The sequence below is a fragment of the Plectrocnemia conspersa genome, unplaced genomic scaffold, assembly GCF_051122295.1.
Source record: "Plectrocnemia conspersa isolate PC_06_02 unplaced genomic scaffold, ASM5112229v1 ptg000010l, whole genome shotgun sequence".
Lineage (NCBI taxonomy): Eukaryota > Metazoa > Arthropoda > Insecta > Trichoptera > Polycentropodidae > Plectrocnemia > Plectrocnemia conspersa.
Window position 1 is genome coordinate 5,762,532 of NW_028277174.1, and position 22,607 is coordinate 5,785,138.

Consider the following 22,607-nt stretch of genomic DNA (forward strand, 5'->3'; position numbering starts at 1 on the left):
AGTGATAGCGATATAAATGGTAGAAAATATAGGAAGAAGAACATTAAAAGCGAGCTACTTCTAAAGAGGAAATGCTGACTTGGTTAAACCGTTAGATATGCGCAGTAATCGGTCATTATGTGCGAAGTTATTTTAAACTAGCCGCTGAACTTGTTTAGGGTTTATACACGTCCAAGTTTGCTAGAATATTACCTAGATTGCTTAAACCTTATAAGAACTTTTGATTACATTAAAAAATATTTGTTCGTATTTTTCGGCCCAGAATTTTAATACAGTTGTTGTCAGAATGTATATTACATGGGTCAGAATTTATATTAAAAGGTCAGAATATAAGCGGCCAGAAGAAATATAAGAATTATTTTGACAGATGGTCGAAAATCAGTTCATTGGTAAGTAGGTATTAGTAAAGAATAGCCAGTATTTGTATTATATGATCTGTATTTTAACTTCAAGGTCAGTTTTATGTTCACAGAAGATTAGCTTAATGATCATCAATGTGTCTTAGGGCCAACTTGTTTGGTTGGGCTTACAAAATTGTCAAATTTCAACATAACAAGCCAAGCGTACTTTCTGTCGCCGCTCTGTTGTTATTCCCGCTTCGTTTGTCACTCTGAATACATACAATTAAATATATTCGTTGCAGATTCATTGAGAGTTATTCATTGGGTGCTCACTATTCAGACTGATGCTCCTATTTGATATTTATTCTGACCTTTAAGGTTTTGTAATCCTAAGGGGTGGGACTTCATAGCCAGTGAGACGCAGAATTTTGCGACAGATTATGATGGGCGTAATGTTTTCTCCGAGCAGTTGTGGAGAAGCTGGCGGAGGGATGATGTCGGTGGAAGATTCTCAGAGATCTTGTATATGCCTGCAGCGAGAGTGTCTGGACGCAGTTCCTCTTGCTGTGACGATCGTGTTCGGGAGTATCAGGTCGTATCTTCACATCTATCGGCGGGGGCGAGTCTGCCAAGTGGGATGAATCTGCTAGTCTCTTCGAGTGTCTGCCGGAGTCTGCGAGTGACTGCTTGTGACTATCCTCTCCTCATCCTAGTCCAGACTTAAGTATTCAGGACTGAAAACCTCGCTAACCAATCACAATCATGCAGCGATCATCCAGCTAATAGATTTACTCGTTTCTTAGAACAGCGAAATAGATATACGCCTTTAAAAAGCGACATTTTCTTGATGGGCATTGTCCAAGGTTGTATACTGTAACGGGAATCTTGTGGATCCGATTGATTATTATATTCATGACTGTTTCGCAACAAATAAATATTCATTCAATGATTTACAATAAGAACACTTGCGTGTTATATTTGTGATTCTCTAGTCGTAACGAATGCTATTGTGTGGTCCCAATCCTTTACGCTATTGTCTTGTTTCCTTGTTGGTGAATAATCATTTTGGTCAGTTTTAAAAATAAGACCCCACAGACCGTGTGCTATTTTTATTTTAACCATTTGATATTAAATCTGTTTCTGAATAATATAATTATTACTAGGCTTTTTTAATTTAAATTCTGACGACTCTGACTAATTACATATGCGGGTGTTGCCAGACCAATTGCATCGCTTGTTCTTCCCACTAACGAAATATGTTTACACCTTTGAGTGAAACTTAAAAGGAATAGATAATAATGTTAGTTTTTGCTCAAGATAGATGCATTATCTATCGTACATTCTTTACGCACAAAAAGGTAGTTTTTTTAATCCTTGCGAGTTATTAACGCTTTGGAACAGATGTCTAAGTAAAAGTTCTAATGATAGGTATAGGTCCTATAAAAGCGTTTTGGCTTACATTCGATTTGGGAAATGGGAGGAGATCAACATCTTTACTTTTTTCAATTATTTTATCAACCCTGAAGATTTGGGTCGGAACTGGTATTTTTATATGACAAATATATTAATAGACTAATTATAATGATTCATTATCCTGCGCTGAAGGCCAAAGAATATTTTTTGTTTAATTTCGCGCAAACTGTAATTTAAGTTTGATTGAGCAAAACTTGCTATAAATATAATAAAATATATAACTCGATTTAAATTTAGATCTACATGCTATTATTTTATTCAATTTAATGTAGTAATGCTTTTTAGATAATGTCTATTGTCTATTGCAAAATTCACAGTTCCATGTAACTCTTATTTTGACAAAATAGTTACAAATGTATTTACTTGAATATTGGTTATTATTGAAGTTGTGATAGACATTATATTTTTGTTGTTTATGATAAATTATAATACTTTGTTTCAATATATTCCAAAAAAAACATAACTTAGACATAAAAAAAATTGTTTTATAGAGTTATTGTTTAACAATGTAATGCAAACAAGCATATATACTAAAATTGGCCATGACTTAATAAACAATATGATATCATCACATAATAATAACATTAGTATCATTATAATATATCAGTTGTTAATTTATAATATTGTATGTATTGTATATATATTACATATTTAGTGAATCACTGTTTCTCTTTAACATGCACTTATAGAATCCAACAAATTTTATTCAATCCACCATACAATCTTACTTCTACTCTACATATTATTGTGTTGTCCATTCTACCGTTACATTATCGCTCTACTTACATATCCGCACTTTTGCAAAGGAATTTAAACTTCAAACGTATAATAAATATCAAACCTTTCAAATCGCCATTTTTTATTAACACAACATCAATAAAAAACATCGTTTTTTAAACTTAATTATAGATAAGCGCTTAATGACGTCCTTTGTGAATGAATAAAAAATGAACGTGAATATATAATAGCCAAATTGTCAAAAAAACATCCATACGTGATCTTTTTGCTATTACTATACATCGATTATATTCTCTACTCGGTTACAAAATCATGTATTATAATATAACTGATAAGTGATAATGAATAATATGGTCAATCGTACGTCATGGTTAATCATCGGTTTGCGTTGCTTCTAAGAAAAATTAAATCGGACCGTGAGTCTAATTTGATGGTGTGCAATACACGACCTTGATTAAAATACCGTAGATAGCATATTTTATTAAAATGCATCAGTAGAAACGATCGTAAAATTATAAGTCAAATTAACGTATGTATAAGCAATCAACAACAAAACAATAAGTAATTTAATGATTAATGGTAACTTCAATGTAGTAATTTTTCACGTGATTATAAATTTATTGAGGATTTGTATTTAAATAATTTATAAATAAATGGTATGGAAATCTAGTTAATAATAAAATTAATAGTATGGTTAAGAATTAGCCACCTATTGAGCAAAATTATAAGCTAAATAAAATTATTTTTTAATATTAAATTAAAATTAAATTTACTGCTAGCGACATCTTTAGTAAGTTATCATAAAAAAATATATAAATCTATTACCAGATGTCATGTTTATTAATTTTATTGTTATGACTTAAAAAACCTTATCAACAAAAGACCTTGTCCTCAAATGGAGAAATAGTTCTATTCACAAACTTTATTATACATTTGTATTCAGAAAAATCATAGAAGCTTTTTATTCCATCTCAAAGGATTGATTTAACAGCCCTCTGGGAATGACATCATTTTTTTATCAGTGTATTAAGAATTTAAACCTGAATTCGAAATATTTATATTTAAAACAAAACTGTTTAAAGCAAAAAGCAACAGATAGCTAATATAACCGACAATAAACCGCTTGGAAAATAAGGTGTTTCTTAAAACCACTTTAAAATATTTTTTTGTGTCAGACTTATCACACATTGCCAGGGATAGCAACAGTTGTGAACCACGTCAAACAGTGCAAACTAACATTTGACACTGCACACGCGTGATTATTGACAGCTGTCTGATTATCAGGCTATAGTTATTCAAATAATCAAGTTCTAATAAAAAAGTATGAATTCATGGTATTAAGTTGGGTTAACAAATTTTTACCCCTTGTATTTGCACAAAAATTGCGTTTTAGCGGCCTGCCTAAAATTAAAGAATAGAGTACCAGCAATGCAGAAAGAAATTAAATGGGTGTTCTAACCAGCTGCATCTTTCATATGAAGGCCATGACCATTTTAAAATTTATAAAAAGGAAATACCAACTCGCCTCACAAAATAAGAGAACTCAGTATTAAACAAGTGTGTAATAAGATATAATTTCAATGTTCACTTGTTAGTACATCAATCTCGAGGAGTCTGGAAAAACTACTCGTTTGTGCGTAAGGGATACGCGATAGACAATACGTCTATTTTGCGCAAAAAACATTATTTACAGTTTATAAACATATTTCGTTGGTGGGAGCTAGAAGTTATGCAATTGACCCACCAACATCCTAATCTATGACACGATAGAACTGTCTCGAATCAAGAATATGAAAGACACGACACTTTGTCACACCGTCAGACAACAGACGGCATTCGAGCCGAAGATGACAAACGGGAAGAGACAGACGTAGGAAGATGGCAATCGAGACAAGCTGAGAGAGACCCGCATTGCCACCAAAGACATCAGCGGATCGGCACGAGTCACAGTCCCAATTGCTCTACCAGCACTTAATCGACCCGTTAGCTCAGACTTTATGACTTCCAAAAGCTGCATTCGTGATACGACACTAGTTTATTACTGCGGTAAAGTCACACCTATTCGGCCTGAAACACCAAAATAATTGACGTAAAACAATTTTGGAATCTACTTTGAACGGCACAAATAACGAAAGAATGTACATGTAACTTAAAACGCATATATCGGAAACCATTCTCCAACCGTATGTAGTGAAACAAAAATTCCATTGTTGGCGGATTTATGCAACCCAGAATAAAAGCACACATTAAAACAGCTAATAAGATAGACACAAATACCAATTCCGCACCAAATCAAACAGATTAGTTGCGAGGCAAAGGAGAGTAGAATCGTTTTGTCAACGTGCCTTTTTATACATCTTAAATGTGCCAAAAATCACTTCACTTCTACTTCACACCTATCTGGAACTTGAAATACACTAGAAATAAGTCCATATTTCAATACAGCAAAGCTTTCAAACAGCGGCTTATTTATTTCTCTTCCATTGTTAGATCTGGCTCAGTCAAACAGTCACCTTGAATCGCCAGGAGTTTTCTTTAATTTTAGGGACGGCTTGTAGACCATAACGACTATATAATATCAATTTATTGCACAAATTATATAGCTGTATTGAAATTGTATTGTATGTAAGAATAATTTATAAACCGTAGTAATTTGAGCATAAGAATGTGACACCGTAAAAAAATCAAAATTAGCGACAGGTAATACTGTCATATACAAATAAATATACGTACTCTATATAGTGGCGTAGCTAGGGTATGTGCCGCCTGGGGCAATCCTTAAAATTGCCGCCCCCCCCCCAACATAATTTTTTTTGCAGGGTCATAAAATCAGCATTTCTTAAAAAAATAAATTGTTTATTGTTAAGCTCTTGCTATTCGTAGATTTACATAAATTTTAGTATATTCAGGGTTAAGAACCACACTAGACGATTCCATCGCGAATATGCCGCCCCCAAGCGAGTGCCGCCCGGGGCGGCCTGCCCCCTCCGCCCCACCATAGCTACGCCACTGACTCTATATTTTGATATTTCAAATGTGCATGCTAAGAATTTTATATACATATGTATTATTTTACTAGAAAAATTAAAAGTGAAATAATAATTATGTTAATATGGTTTTAAAGTTATACCATACTTTCTGACTTCAAAAAATACAACAATAATATTTTTATGCATTATTTTAATTATTTAAAATATAATGTTTATAAAAAAAATACTAAATTCAACAATTCACATAATTGCGATATAATATTAAAGGTTATTAGTTTAAAATGCTATTAAGACACGTATAGTTTTTGCGCCCACTTTGTATTGAAATGGTTTCCAAACGTTTTTCCGATGAAGGTCATGTTGTGTGTTGTTGAAATTTCAACTATTTAATTTCGCAAACAAATAGCCAAAGCATCTCAGTGCAGAAGAAATCTCAATCGTATAAAAAATACAATAATAATTATACGTATGTACTTTGTTACTCAATCGTTCAACGTCAATTAACAATTACAATGCGCTCTTTGATAGATTAGTATCGCCGGTCTTGCACTCGCGGCAACAAAACACTTTTACGAAATTTGCTCAAATTTCAGACGGCATTGCCTAAACGTCGTTTTGGCAATGCGATCGATTTGCCCAATTCTTATAAGTACGATAGACCTTATTACAATTGCAACGGAACCTATTGCGCCTTTCACTAGGGCCACTCTAACGATGGATGCGATAATTCGCATACAATTTTGAAATTGCAATGGTTTCACAAGTCGTGCAGAATCAGTATTAGTACCAAGTATACCGGCGAACGCTTCCGAATACCGGTTAAACTTGTTTACGCGACCTGCATCAACCTCAACGTGCAAAGAGTTTGGAATTAACCAAAGAAATTTTGGCCCTTAAATTGCATTTCACTTTTGAGCTTGAACATGATTATTTTTAAAACAATTATATGCAAATTTATGTATTTGGTACGGTAATAAAAATGCAATTAGATATGGAAAACAGCAAACCAATTATTAAAATTAACATCCTTTTATATAGACTTAACGATTGCGATGATAATATAGAGAGACAAAAAAACAACTCATGGACGCCTCTGACTCAATCGCAGTGGAAGTAGACATTATGCTCCTGAGCTAGTGTTGAATACAGACAAGGCTTAGCTGGACGTGTTTTCTGCTACGCTTTGTTTATTTTATTATTATTATTTGGTTGTTTTTCGTAAGTTATTTTCTTTGTTTTTTTATTGTATTAACTTTAAGGTTGTGATAATGAATGTTTTCGTGAACTTTATGAGTGTCAATATTTTGTTTTTGTCATAATGCTTATAAACAACGAGGGTCAAATAACTACGTTGTGTATTGATCATAATATGTTAAAATATGATCAACATAATCGAATAATAATAAATTATTATTTCATATATGATACAATGGATATAATTACTTGTACGGTTGCCATATCATATATATAAAAGCAAATTTAAAATCAACAAGTTGACTAAAATAAAAAAAATCGATTATAATATCATGTGTGTATTGCAAAATCATTCCAAAAAGTGGACACCATAATTATATATAATATACTACTTAATTGCTTAAAAAAACATGTTGAATATAACCATTAATAACATATGAAAATAAAACTAACTCTAATCACCCAATTAAATAATAAATATTAATAATACATTCAAAGACTTTTAATGGAATGACATTGTTCAATACAAAAGCATACTTTTAGAATTGGTACTGGGGTACTTTTGAAACAGATTTAATTATTACCGGTACTATTTTTTTAAGATAATTATAAACATATATTTTTGCTTTTATGAATACATAGTATGTATGTATATGCTTAATTCCTTAATAGGAAATTTAAAAGCATAAAATTTAGATATCACTAATACAACTTTAGTTATAACTACAATATGATAATTAATATACTATTGCAATTCTCGTTGTATTTTTATAGTTTTATAAATTTAAATACATTATTTTGTCTAAGGTTCTTAAACTATGTTCTGCGTAATGCTTTTACTGACATAGTTACAAAAAAAATATTAAAATTACTGAGAACTAAAAAGTTTTTAGGTGTATCTTTATAATTCAATGTATTTAAAAAATATATTTTTAATGGCTCTCAAATCATGTTACGCGTATTACAGTCGCAAAAATCTTTTTAGGTGAATGGCAATTATTTTCTAACTAATAGGAATAAAAAAACGTGTTAATAAAATAAATGTGATTAGTACATTCTCACTATTTAAGAAATTAGGACCGTATTCATAAAAATAAAATTGCGTCTTTAATCTTTAATATCGAATTTTGCTACTTTAAAGAAAATTACTGGATCATACGCCATCATTGTAGAATATTAATATCCTGTAGAGCTATAAATAACATTTTTTAATATACATTACTTCAATATCTAGAAAGTAAAGGGTTAATAATACATAAGACACAATTTGAGAACTATTAAACATAAATTTAATTATAAATATAAAGATATTTTTTTACAAAATTACTACTAGTTTGAAAGTTATGACAATGCTTATAGTATTTAATATTTATTAAATTATATAAATTTAATATAATTAAATCTGAAAAATAATTGAAAAAATCAATTAATTTATAATAATGTCATAATTTAAAGTATTGTGTTTTTTTAAATTGTATATAATTAAATTTTATTATTTAATTAAATAAATATAAATTTCACCAATTTCATGATTATTAAATTATTTAATTAAAATATTAATTTTATAAGTACGGGAAATTTTAAGTATTTTAATTTACTTTTGCACCTATAAGTGAGATTCTTAAAATATACAAAATCACTTAAAATATACACAGTGATTATTATTAAATTTTATAAAAAAAATATCATTCAATACAAAATAGATATTTAATTTATATATTTTTCTAACGAAGAAAATACGCTAAATAATAAAGTTTTTTTATTTGAAAGGGGGGTAGATGTTTATTATTCAAATACAAATTATATTTGTATCCTCCGCTCTTAAAATGGTATATTAAGTCATCACAGATTGGCATAACATATTAAAAATATCGCAACTGCATGAGATTTACTTTCAGTAAAACAACCAAAAAAGTTAAATTAATAATTCAGAAATACTGGTATTTTCATTGAACTAATACAGAAATTGAAAGCCTAAATTGAATTCATTAAAAAATTAACGGAAAATATATTTAACGAATTATATATTTTAATGCTTGATGTTGTACTAAACTAATTCAAATATTAACGCACAAGTCGTTGTCATCAATATAATAAATAAACTCATAAATGTTATACAAATTAAGTAAAAAAAAATCCTGATGAATAATATACATGCTTATAGGTTCAAGAACTGAACCCATAGGTATAATATGACTATAACTCAGGTAGGGATGATAGCCGTTATTTAATTGAATTGCGCTTTGCATCCTCCGTTCTTAAAATATTAAATTGAGTCATTTCAGACAGGCAAAAAATATTTAAAATATTGCAATTACAGGAGTAAATAAGTGTGATACAAAAAATATTTTTAATATAACGGAAATAGTTAATTATTAACATCGAAATAACGGTATTTTCATTAAATTAATACCTTTATTAAAAACCCAAATCGAACCCATTAAAATATCAACGGAAAATATTTTTATTGTATTATATTAATGCATTTTTACAGATTTAAAAAAATTAATTTTAATGTTTAATATTATAATAAACTAATTTATTTATATTATTATAATAAATAAACAAACTTATGTTTTATAAAACAATAATAAAAAGTACTTTAAAAAATATATATCCTTCTGAATAATATTCAGGAACTAAACCGATGAGTGAGAGTATGGGAGTATAGAAAATAATCAGATTAGCTGTTTTTCGTTTAATTAAATCGAGTTTTTCATCCTCCGCTCTTAAAATATTGAATCGTGTCATTTTAGATAGGCAAAAAGTGTTAAAAATATTGCATTTGCATTAGATTTACTTTCATAACAAAAAGATTTGTAATATAATACAACGGAATTGATGTAATTAATAATACCGAAAAACCAGTATTTTTATTTAATTTATACCGTTATTGAAAGTCAAAATAAAAATGATTGAAAAATTAATATTTTTTTAACGATTTAATTCATTTATACAGACATTTTAATTCTTGGTGTTGTAATTAACTATTATTAAATAACAACACAGAAGTTGTTGATATAAATATAATAAATAAATCCATTGGTTTTGTATAAAATAATTATACAAATTTACTAAAAAAAGGTATATATCCTATTGATTAACATACGAGATTATATTTGTAGAAACTAATCCCATGGGTATAATATGACTATACGTCAAGATCATGTTGTTCATAGTAGTAGTAATATGGGGGTGTGGAGTTTTCAATTTTTTTATGATCTTTTCAGATCTATCTTAAATAGTTGAATTTATTTATTTGGAATTTGCCTTTCTACTTGTTTTGCTCAGAAGCCTAATTATTATTGTATTAAAGTATGAAAAAATAGCTCTCAAGGCTTCGAATGATCTATCACGTATTCTACTATTTTTTTCTAAACATTAAGTTTTAATTATTGATTCCATGCATCGCAAAGTGATCCTTCAGTTAAGGTGAGCGTGTTTTAAAGATGAGCGAACCTATGCCCTGATTTCTTAAGGTGAACAGCAGCAATAGCGATTATAGCTAGTCGAGATCGTAAATGTAATTGATTCTGCTCGATTTGGTGCAAAAAATAGTTCAAGGCTCTAACATTTGCGTTCTATAGAATTATTGCACGACGGGTCAAGGAAAATGCGGTAATTAAAGAAAGAGTGTATTTTTTCCTATCAAAGATACATTTTGATTGGTCATGTATATTATAATCGATTGAACAACCTAAAAAATACTGCGCATAACCAAAATGATCGTTGAATGGTTCAATGCTCGTTACAAAAACACCATGGTCGAATTTTTCAATTATTATATTCGGTTGAATATTCGTTTAAAAATTAAACTTCATTTACCCTTCAAATGCTAATTGAATAACAAAATATTGAAAGGGCATGAGTCAGACTTCAAAGTTGAATTACAATAGATAATATAACAAAGGCAAAAATTATAAACGTAACGGAAAAGAGTAAATAAACCTGATTTTGATGAAATAAATTAACGTGTCATTGATTTAAAAAAAATACTAGTTAATCGCATAATTATGATTTTTAGTATTAAATCAGTAGCTATATCTATAAAATATTGAATCCTCTTTAACCATTAAAATAACTATGAAATTCTATTATTCAGCAAGAACTTGGACACATGTATTTGAGAAAGGTTGTGATCCACTATGTAATGTTCTGTATATATAAATATAATTTTTTACTATAACGTATTCATGTTAGCCATTATTCATACATTTTTCTTCATTTTGGTCATCAGTACCGAACAAAAGATTACCGAATGGACTTACAGTTCATCTTTTATCATTCAAAGTGTGGCTAACTGGAAAAAAACGCGCATTTCAATTCGGTTGCTTCGTCTCGCTTCGCCAACCAACATTTAAAATAAATTATTAACCTATCCATTGACGAAATCGGCAAAAGATCTCTGCACTAACGTCACTTTCTTAAAATTACAATAAATTAAATTGCTATATTTTTGGCATTTGCCAAAATCATATAAAACAAGGCCATAGAATGTTATTGTTATGAAACATATTTTAAAGCTTGCATCTCCTGTCAAGATAATTTATTGATTGTATCATAATAAACGCAAAAAAAAACAGATCGATCATTTTTATTTTGCGACTTATTGTTGATAAGTATTTTTTTGGAACAATGTGACCTAGTTTATCTTGACGAGAGTTTATCACGCATTCAATATAGAAAACAATATGCATTAACCTTCGTTCATTGCTCATTGTATATGTGTTGTAATTTGAGATAAAGAACGATTGCTCTAGGACAATTGATCCATGAAAAATATGCAATGGCTAAATAAACAACAAAAATGGTACATACCGTCGAAATAAATATATCACTACTGTTCTTAAACGTTCTGTCTAAAACACAATTTTATTGTTACAATCATTTATTAATTTTTTAATTGTCTACTGCTTGATTGATGCTAAATATGTCTTTAATGTTTATGGTTTCTCAGTACACAAATTATGCAATGCAGAATGTAAATGGAAAAGTTATATGGAACAGCTATTTTAAATGTTTTTTTATTTTATATTTTTTATCATTTAATACATATAATTAATTTAGATATTGTAGTAAGAATTTGTTCTGCAATCGTTCTAAATATCGTGGTGTGCTTCGGTGAATATTTTTATGTGAATTTTGCTATAAATTGCCTTGCACACAAGCTGCAAGTGGAACACTTTTAATACTTACTTATTATGATATAATCGAAAGAAAGAAAGCGATTAATAGTTTGTTTCAGTAAAGCATTTTTATATTGTTCTATATCGAGGTCGGTTACTAGTACTTGTATTTAACTGTTATACTTCAACGACATTGGAAAGATTAATGTTTAAGAAAAAAATTAATGGCGTGAAAGGAACTAAGAGTAAAATCTTAAGTAAAACCACAAAATCAGGGTTAATATATTATATAATAATTTTATGTAATAAGCCAGTAATAGTTAACTTGTACTTCCGAGTTGTTAAGTCTAGTCTTTTCACTATCAGACATTATTTAATAAGTTGTTTTAGCTTTCATCTCCGCGCGTTCTTCTGAATCAAGAGTTAATTATAGTAAAGGTATTACTCAACATATTGCGTGATAACGTTATAACTATGTAATTTGAATTTAACTCAAGAGGTTAATTATATAATGCAGCATATCAAAAATAATGATTTTAGCGATATATTGTTGTGTGATTATAATATTATTCTTCAAAATATTTGATTGCGACTGAAAATAATACATTTTTTATGCATGCAATTGGAAATGCTTTTAGCTTATCCCCCAGAATATATTATTTCCACAATACTTTTATCGGCTTTTACCAACAACTAGAGTTTTATTAAGATGGAAATGTCAAAAATAAATTTGCGTATAATTTATTACAATTGCATTGTAACTCAAAATTTTCATAAAACAGATTCTCGAAGTAAATGTGTTTTTTATTTTATAGTTTTTGAAGCTCAACATTTTGTATAGTTATAAATTGATATTGCTATTGAAGTGCCACTTAATATGTTACAAATCACAAAAATTAAGGATAGTTTACTCTCTGACATTCATTAATATTTCAAGAAGACTATATATTACATCAGCATATGGAATACATATGCAATAAAGTCTCAAAGATATTGGGATTTGTCTTCAAATCAAGAGCTCAAGGGCACTGTGCATATTGTATAATTATAATATAGAGCATCTGGTTGTCAAATAATGCAATCAATTCACTTTATATAGAAAATGTCTAAAAATGGTTTTTCAGATACTTGTATACAAGGGAATATAAATGTTATCCATTTTATTTCTGCAAAGTATGCTGGGATATGATTCATTGATTTAAAAGCCCAGATGTTTCCACACGCTCATTATGGTCGAACATTAGCCACTGGCTCATTAGCAACCAGTAGCCTTAACATAATGTAAGCTCCGCATAGTCAGCTGTGCGGCAACGAAGTGTTACACTTCCGTTCTCGACCTAAGCCGTCACGATCGACGACTGCGGTTGGATCATGATTAATATTTATGGTTATTATGTGCGCCATCTGTCGGATAATATTGATTTGTTCTCATCCAGATACACGCAGTTGGTGAACGCATTTTGGTCTATCTACTATTGTATATAATTTAATAGTATTATTTTGTTAATATGTATTGTTTTTTCCCCTGTGCATTGACCCTGTAAAGCTGTTATGCCCTGCACATGTATTAAAATAAATAAATTTAGGATAGTACTTGACGGCGCAGTGCAAAATTTTTGCATATATTCTCAAAACATACTTGTTTGTCATTTTAATCTATGAAATTAGCACCGCAACGCAACGCAAAAAATATCATAAAATTTTATCTCAAAGATAACGATTTTTTTATATTGATTCGGAATGATTGAATTGATATTTTATTTGCAGAGCTTCATGCTTCATTTAACCTAAATTTTTAGATAGTTACATTCTTAAAAAGTGTGACATTGCATTGGCAGTTCATGCAACTTTAAAGGCAAAAATTTTATATTTTTATTTACTCAAAAGCGAACAGACAAAGCTATCGATAGCATAGTATAAAATATCTAGTAGAATTCATACGTATAAGTAGAAAAGTAAAATTTTCTGCATTAAAATATGGCTTAGTACATATATATATTATTAACTAAATTTATCGTAAATATATATTGATTACTTATGAATTAACAGCTGTAATAGTATATTTTTTAATTACAGTGATTTTTTCTAGCATGGATATTTTTATTGTCTTAGTCGATTCATTGAAAGGACATCAAGAAAAATGAGAGAAATATCTTTATATATGTTTCCATTTAGATATGCTTTTTGCGGAAATGCATTTTGATTAGTTACCAAGTCAGGCTTCCTGAAAAGTCTGGTCATTTAGTTGATCCGACTTCGGAGTTTAAAAAAGTCCTCTGAATAAACATATTAATAAGTTGGTCTTATTTGGATTCTAAAGACATCCGAATAAAATTTTAGTTTAAATTATCCAATTTTTTAATTCAGGACGTCTTGATCATAGGGAAATGAAACATTTGCATGTCTTTCATTCGTTAGTCAGCTCATATTTAATTAAAAACTATAATAGTTTTTATATATAAACTATAAAGCTAGTTTGGACGCTATATTTACTAATCTGCTTTTTAAAATTATTTAGGGGTTTGGTTGTTGTAAATTCAGGAGCTTGGTAACTTTTCGTGATACATTTAGAGATTTTTTGTATTATTAGTAGACCACGACAGATCATTAGACCTAACGCAGTCGATCGAATGAGTCGTTGCACACACAGAACCGTAATAAATGGTTGCACAATCCTTTTCTCATGTCTTTTGTTAACGCGGTTATTGCAGTTATTATTTCACTTTCTATACATTTCAAGTTAGCGCCTCACAACGCCCATTGTTGTTCAATATTGCACGTATTCGACATTACTATATTTCTCGGAGTTTCTCAAATGATAAAATGCATATACAATATATGTATAGACGAGATAGCTCAGATGAGTGTCACTCTCTGTTTAATAAAGGACACCTGGCAACTCTTCAATGAAATTGGTAATAATATTTCCTGGTGATGTTAGTAGTTGCTAGTAGCACTTGAACAAAGTTTATGTTTTGACACCACATCAACACTAGAAATAAGGAAATTAGCAACTGAGTATTTGAATGAGGATAATGTTAAATACAAAATATGAACGACCTTGTTTTTTTCAACGACAACGACAACAACGTTAAATTATCAAAAAATAAAATAAAACACACAGTGAAAACACGTGTAGTAGTTGATGTCAATAAAGTCATTTTATTGCATTTATGTATTTTTCTGAGTGTTCTCTTGAAGTAAGTACATGTAATAGAACTGTGTGAAATGTTGACTATTGTTAATATTTTCCCATGTTTTAATAAGAATACGGTGATATTAACTGCTTTATAATAGAAGAAAGAAAAATATATTATACCTACTCGTAAATATTTAAATTTATTTTTTAAATTACTTTTGTATATTAATTTTGACTATATTACAAAGTGATTTCGAATATTTCATTATGATGATCTTGAGTTGCGGGTGGAGTCACAATTCAAGCCATTTTTAATATTAAAAAACACTTTATTAATAACAAGATCATACAAAAAGCACTATATAAACACAGATAAAAAGCGCCACAAGAGACACGGTTTACGGAGCACATTATCCGGGAGCACAGACCCTCAAATATGCATCATCTAGGAGCTGCGGTTGATCTACGGGGCACGCGAATAAGGTCGTCGTCCTCAAAATAACAAAGTGGCGCCCACTCCTGTTTGATCCACTAGTAAGGCATCACTCTATGGAGGCAGCCCTATAAGCTGCGGATTCGGGAGAGGGCGTCTCTTTAGGGAATAAAATTAATGTGGGCGTCAATTCCTGGCTGTGAATGCAGCTCTAGGGGGTTGCAGTTTCAGAGAGCCTTGATGGAGGCTCCCCTCCAGATGCTTTAAATAGAGCAGATAAAGATACCGATAGCAGATAAAGCTGAAAGTTCGCAGTCGGTATATCTGCGAATGAGACTTTAATGGGCCCGACAAGCCAAAGCTTGAGGAAATCTCACTGTCAGGTCAAGAAAAATTAGTCTTTGCTCTGGCCGACGACCCAAGATGAAGCGTAGATCAAAGATAAAAGAGGGAGTTTCTTGAAAGCTTTTGAAAACGCGTGATCACAACAATTTCTAAATTTCGTAAAAATGTTTTAATCATATTATCTTTTTTAAAAGGTGGTTCCAAGAAACGTTGGAAAGCTGTTAAAAATTTGTTCCAAAAAACGTTTTTATCTTGTTTAATGAATGGTCGCTACATAATTAAATTAAATTGTAGTGTTTTTTTATTCATATTTTAAATAATCTCTCCGTTTATATGCTTAATTGTGCTTATAAGATCAAAAATATAAATTTTAATTTAATACAATAATTATAATTATTGTATTGTACCTTTCAATAAAGTAATGTGATGTAGACGAAAATAATCTTGATAAACTGATTAAAATTAGTTCCATTGGTTAGAAATAACGATTTTCCAGTATTTTGGCAAGTTTTTAATACTATAAATACCAGAATTAATAATTTTACTTACTTTATTTGCAGTACTAAAATGTTTTGATAATTTTTTTTGTTACCAAGCTATAGTAAGTATGACAAAAACTTGTATAATTGTGGTATATTTTACCTTTTTTATCTACATATGCTTTATACATATAGTATATTTCAAAAAGTAGAAATGCATATATTTGTAATATCGATTTTAATTAGTGTATTATAAAAATAATGTTTGTTGTTAGCTAAACATACAAAAAAACAGGTGCGCGAAACATTAATAGGATTAGGATTTTTAAAAATGTATTGATAACGTATGAATTAATACCAAGGACTCAAGAAGCAAAAATATAAACTAGCAATCTGGAAGATGTACTATGTAAAATTGTCTTCTATAATATATATGAGCTCGGTTATTACGCGCAAATAGTTCTTTGGAAGATTAAGTATATGCTTCACAAACTAATAATTATTTTATGCCTGAAGTACATACATGCGATGTATCTCAAGCATTAATAATTATTAATCAGAATAGAGACCTAAACCATAATTCTTCGGGTGGAGATTTTAAATATTTTGACGATAATTTAATAAATTAATATATTAAATCATATATATATTTTTTGTATTTTACATAATTCTGTGTATTTTTAATGTGCTGTATATCTTATTATGTAGAATAGAGTATATTATTTTTGCCATTTAATTTTAAAAATACTAAAAATATGGCAAACAAATATTACAGCTGTGTGACAACATTATTGAAAATTAAATTATTTTAATATATCTACGTATTAATGTATATGTATTATGAATAAAAAAATATTAAATGTGAATGAAGAATAAATTTATTATAGTTTATAATCATTAATATAATATATATTCTTCCAATCGCGACTTACTATATGGAAAAGTATATTTTATTATATATTTTTATACTTTGTTCGTCAAAGTGGAAGGAAATAACTAACAAGAAACATATTTTCCTATATTATATGTATAATTATTATAAAGCAACTCTAATTAATTAAAAATAGCTAACATATTTTTATTACTGTTGTGAATATCTAAAAGATTATGCAAGTACAATAAACAATGAAACTCATTGAATAATAGATTGTTATAGACAACCTGAATGTTGCATTGAAAACTCTGTGTAATTCCTCTAATTACGTTTGATTTGCTAAACATTTAGTTATTGCTTTTCTGCACAATGCTGTTATTAATGAAAACAAAAATGTTACTTGAAAATGGTTAATTCACATCCTCTTTGTATTCATAATTAATAATTATTGCTATTATGATAGATTCAAATCTGCACTCTCGTTATTATTATATATTTTTTGTGATATAAAATTGTTGTTCTCTTTGTATTAGATATAATACAAGTACATGTATAAAAAATGCGTGAGATAATACAAATGTATTTAATTATCTTGTAACGTTACACGTTTTATCATACAATGAATTAATTTATCATTATAAATGCTATGTATGTCATTGCACTATAAATATGATATGTGTGCAGTGATTCATAAATCTGTGGTTAAAAACTTCATGTGTGCTATTAAATATGAAACCAGAGTGAACTTTTTATTTTCAGTTTATGATTTAAAAAGGCAGTGAGATATATTTACTTGAAAATGCCAGAAGAGTGCAGATTTGAATTGGATATTGGCGAACCTTCGCCACATGTTCTGGAATATGCTCGAGAACATCTAAACGAAAATCCCGAGACACGAGCGAAAAACTTGCAAGATTTGAGGGATATGATATATGGTTAATATAAAATATGTATATAATATAGTAAATAAACTTTAAACGCTAAATAATAAATTCATGTATTACAGAAAAAGGAGAATGTACACCACACAGGATGGATGATGAATATCTTTTGAGGTTTTTAAGAGCCAGAAATTTTGTAGTGGAACGCGCTCATCGTTTAGTAAGTTTATACATTAAATAATGTGTATATTATATAATATAATATAATTAATATTTTTATAATGCATCATTAGGTCGTTAACTATTATACGATGAAAGAAGATAATCCAAATTTTCATGTCAACGTAGAACCTCTTAAGATGAGACACATAGGAGACGATGATATTTTAACCGTTCCTCCATATCGAGATCAGAAAGGACATCGTTTGATGATATATAGAATTGGTATGTTATTAAAGCAATTATCTCAAACATTTAGTATAATAAATACATGTTTACTACAGGTAATTGGGATCCTAGTAAGTATTCCATAGACGAACTGTTTAAAGCTACTTTGATAGTTCTTGAACTCGGAATACTTGAACCGCAAGCTCAAATCATGGGCGGTGTTGCTATCTTTGATTTAGAGAATCTCTCGATGCAACAAGCTTGGAAAGTTACACCTTCTATAGCATTAAAAGTAATTCAGCTGATGGTGGTGAGTGTTTATCACTTAATTGTATAACATACTATGCATATTTATATTGATTTAATTTTTAGACATGTTTCCCAATGAAAACGCAAGCTATCCATATAGTCAATCAATCGTGGATGTTTGATACCATATATTCAGTGTTTAAGCCGTTTTTAGATGAAAGAATGAGGGAAAAGTTGTTCTTTCACGGCACTGATATGGAGTCGTTGCAAAATCATATAAAACCATCTTGTCTGCCGTTGAAATATGGAGGAACAAGACCGGAATATACTTATACACATTGGTTAGATTCCCTGAAAAATAATAAGAAGATAGTTAAAGAAATGAAGTCTTTAGGTTATCAATTCGATCCGAAAGAGTTACCAAATGATTCCGATGACGATTTAATAAAAAAATGATTAATTTATTAGCTTTTTACAAATATACATTCATATCATATATATTTTATATTTTTTTATAAATTAATTAACAATTATTATATAATTAAGAGGAACGATTTCAATTTACTATAATATATTTGTGATAGATTTTCACCAATTTTTTTTACAAATGTGATAAAAATGTGTTTTATGTTAATAAAAAGTACAAAAATATTATTTGAAACATTTTTTTTATGTTTCTACATAAATCAAATTATGTATACTATAAACAATTATGTTTATTAAAAATATGCTAAATATAGACGCTTGAAAATATTTTAATGTATTTAATTTCACCAAAATTGTTTAATATATATATGTATAAATATGAATTAATTATATTCCGATATTATACAATTTAACGAAGAAGAAAATTAATAAACGATACAACGCGCTGCCATTTGACATTGACAGCTTTGGTCATAACAGATAAAAATTTGTGCATATGAAAAATTATAAAATCTACAATATAATGATACAAATATATAAAAATATACATAAATTTATATATTTGTATCATTATCCCGTATCACATTAATTAAATTATTATTATATACACCTGTAATGCACTAATCAATTTATATATATTTATCTATAATAATTTTCGTGTCAACTATGTACATTTTATATGTAATTAAAACTCACGAGCTTTTCGAGCCCGATAGAAGAAATGCAAGCATCATGCTAATTTCTAGTGATCCTCATGTGAAATAAATAACGTATTAAGAATAAAACCTTTTGTAGGCTGGATTTGAAAGCTGATTTATTTAGTCATTCTAGAACTACACTGGCAACACAGTCTGACGTAGCCGCGGTGTATGCAAGACTTTGGCAATGCGACGGGAGGTGCACGTCTAACCATATAACACAAAGTTCATTGAAGTAGTATTTATGACTGTATTATTACTACGGATAACCACCGCAGAGATGATCTTAATTATATAAAAAAAACTTTTGTTATGCAACTCACATAATCGTTGCGTCGTAATTAGTTATGCAAGACTAAAAATAACAATAAAAGGATCATTAAACTAATAGATTTGTATTCCCGAATTTACTATGAATCTGAGCGATTGTCGAGCTTCCCAAACGGAAGCTTCCCACAAATGCAAACGTAAATTACGATTGGAATTTGAATGGGGTATAATTATACACAAAAATATATAAAGAGTTTAAAAAATCAAATTAGTACGTTTAATTTTATGTCAGTAAAAAAATTTAAGTTTAATTTTATGTCAGTAAAAAATTTTAAAATTAAACTGCGATTTTCCAAATTTAATCAAGTACGTTGTTAAAAACTGAATATTTGCTTTTCTTTTAACATTGTCAGAACGTTATTTAATCCGGTTCGTGTTTGTAACCGCCGCGACATATTTTAATTTGGGATGAGTTTGCACGTACGTGTCGTTCGTCCTACAAGGGGGATTTCAATACAATACAAACATTCATATAGGTCAGTTATTGACGTAAATCGATTTTAAAGCTGGATACATGTTGTCTATCGCATCACTGACCTACCGTTGGTTAGCCAACGAAATACTCTGAGAGCACGTACGGATGCTATAAATTCACTATAATTTTATTATTGCTCATCGATGAAAATAAATCGCAGCGGTGCGCTAATTTTATGGAGTGTTGAAGGAATCATAGAGTTTGTGAGTTAATCGCGTGTATTTTGTTATTTTGTACGCAACCCAAAACAAATTAATAAATTATCTTCTCTTTGCACGATATAAATTATTGCGATCTGCAAACAAACAATGATCAAACCTCGACATTGACACATTGATGTTTTAAATGTTATTATTAAAGATCCATATTTTAAACATTTTGAGATAGATGCTAAAATTAGTTATTATTTTCTTAAGGAAATACCAATACTAAAGTAGATACGTAAGCTTCTTTTAATAGCACAATGATCACATTATTACTATATTAAGTGGTTTGACACAATTCTGCACAAATACATATGTATATCCTTAATCACTGTCGGATTTAGTGGACCATCAACACGGTTTTTGTACGCTTCATTTCGCGGTCATTAACATATTATGCTTCTCAAAGACTAACAAAGTTCCTCGCTACTAAAATTAGATTATTTGTTTCAATTGCCGAAATAAATCCTTACCCAATTGTTTTCAATATTTTATTTACTTCTATTGCATATCGACTTTGTCACCTTTTATCAGACATTTTAGTGTAAATTTTAAAAATATTACTTAACATTAATTTGACATGTTTTTTGTCAATCACATTTCAAGTTCATTTTTTTATGTATTACTTTGATAATAATAATAAAACTATAAGTATTATCTATATATTGCATCATCTATTTAAGAAAAATTATGCAAACAATAGTGAGACATCGATTTTTCTTTAAATACAAATGAGCCTTCAAAAATAATAATTTCACAATAATTCATTCGCCAATGATTCCTGGAAGGTATTGTGAGTCCAAATTGACATGAGCTTTTTCTAAGTGACATCCCCTAGTGTTCCGCCCTCTCGCAACTAAAATGCGGTGGGTATTTATAAATATTCGACTGACCCAATTTTGTATTAAAATAATGATCCACAAAAATGTATTATTATCCTTTATATTATATAAACGAGTGTATAATAATTTTTATTACAACGTTGCGGTTGCGAAAATTTTGCCAAAATATTTTTTATATATTCAATAATAATTCGGTAATAAATATCATCTTTATCAAATCAATTCAACTCTGACAAATCACTGTGCATAAGTTGAGTGGTTTAATTAAATATTTAATTAAAAATATTGTTACATTTAAATAAAATAAAAATATATACTCTCTAGTAGGTGTATTGTCCAGATAATTAATTTTGATAAATTATAAATATTAATAAAATTCTAACTCAGTTAATTCATGCAATAATTACGATTTCAGTCTTTAGCCATCTAACATGATATGACAGAAAGTAACTGTAATATGTTACCTTTGAGGACGATTTAAAAAATTCCATCACCTGCCTCCCCCCCCCCCCCAATGACGTTCCTGCACCGAATATCTAACCGCTTCCTTATTCATCTAGCAGAAAGGCTGTATGTTATTACTGATAACGCAAATAACCATACGTTATTTTTTTTATCAAAGGGCTTTTTATGGTATCATGTATTGTATATGTTTGTTTTAATATTATTTTTATTTTGCCAACATGATTAATACAAATAAAGGGAATAACTTATAATATTCATAAAGAGCGGAACGGGAAAGAACTAACCTATTATTTCGAATTTTTTTGGATGAAATCATCCATTTTCTTGAAGAAAGAGATGATCATCAACATCTGCTTAACCAAAATTGGCAGCAGAAAACAAAGTTTTCTGAATTTATACTTAAAAAAACGATTGGTATTACTTGGTTAAAACGATTCGGTGATCATTTGTCACATGGTAACTGGTCACAGCAACACGCACTATTGCTCACACGAACATTGGCCACAAATCTGTCGCTCA

General features: G+C 29.2%; 1 protein-coding gene across 1 annotated transcript; it reads left to right on the top strand.

Moving 5' to 3' along the window:
• Positions 1-6,639: 6,639 nt before the first annotated feature.
• Positions 6,640-19,400, top strand: LOC148230459 (alpha-tocopherol transfer protein-like). Its single transcript, XM_088195153.1, has 6 exons — positions 6,640-6,760; positions 17,892-18,067; positions 18,139-18,233; positions 18,307-18,457; positions 18,517-18,710; positions 18,773-19,400. The coding sequence occupies exons 2-6, from the start codon at positions 17,932-17,934 to the stop codon at positions 19,103-19,105; spliced, it is 909 nt and encodes a 302-aa protein (XP_088051279.1). The 5' UTR covers positions 6,640-6,760; positions 17,892-17,931; the 3' UTR covers positions 19,106-19,400.
• Positions 19,401-22,607: the final 3,207 nt, after the last annotated feature.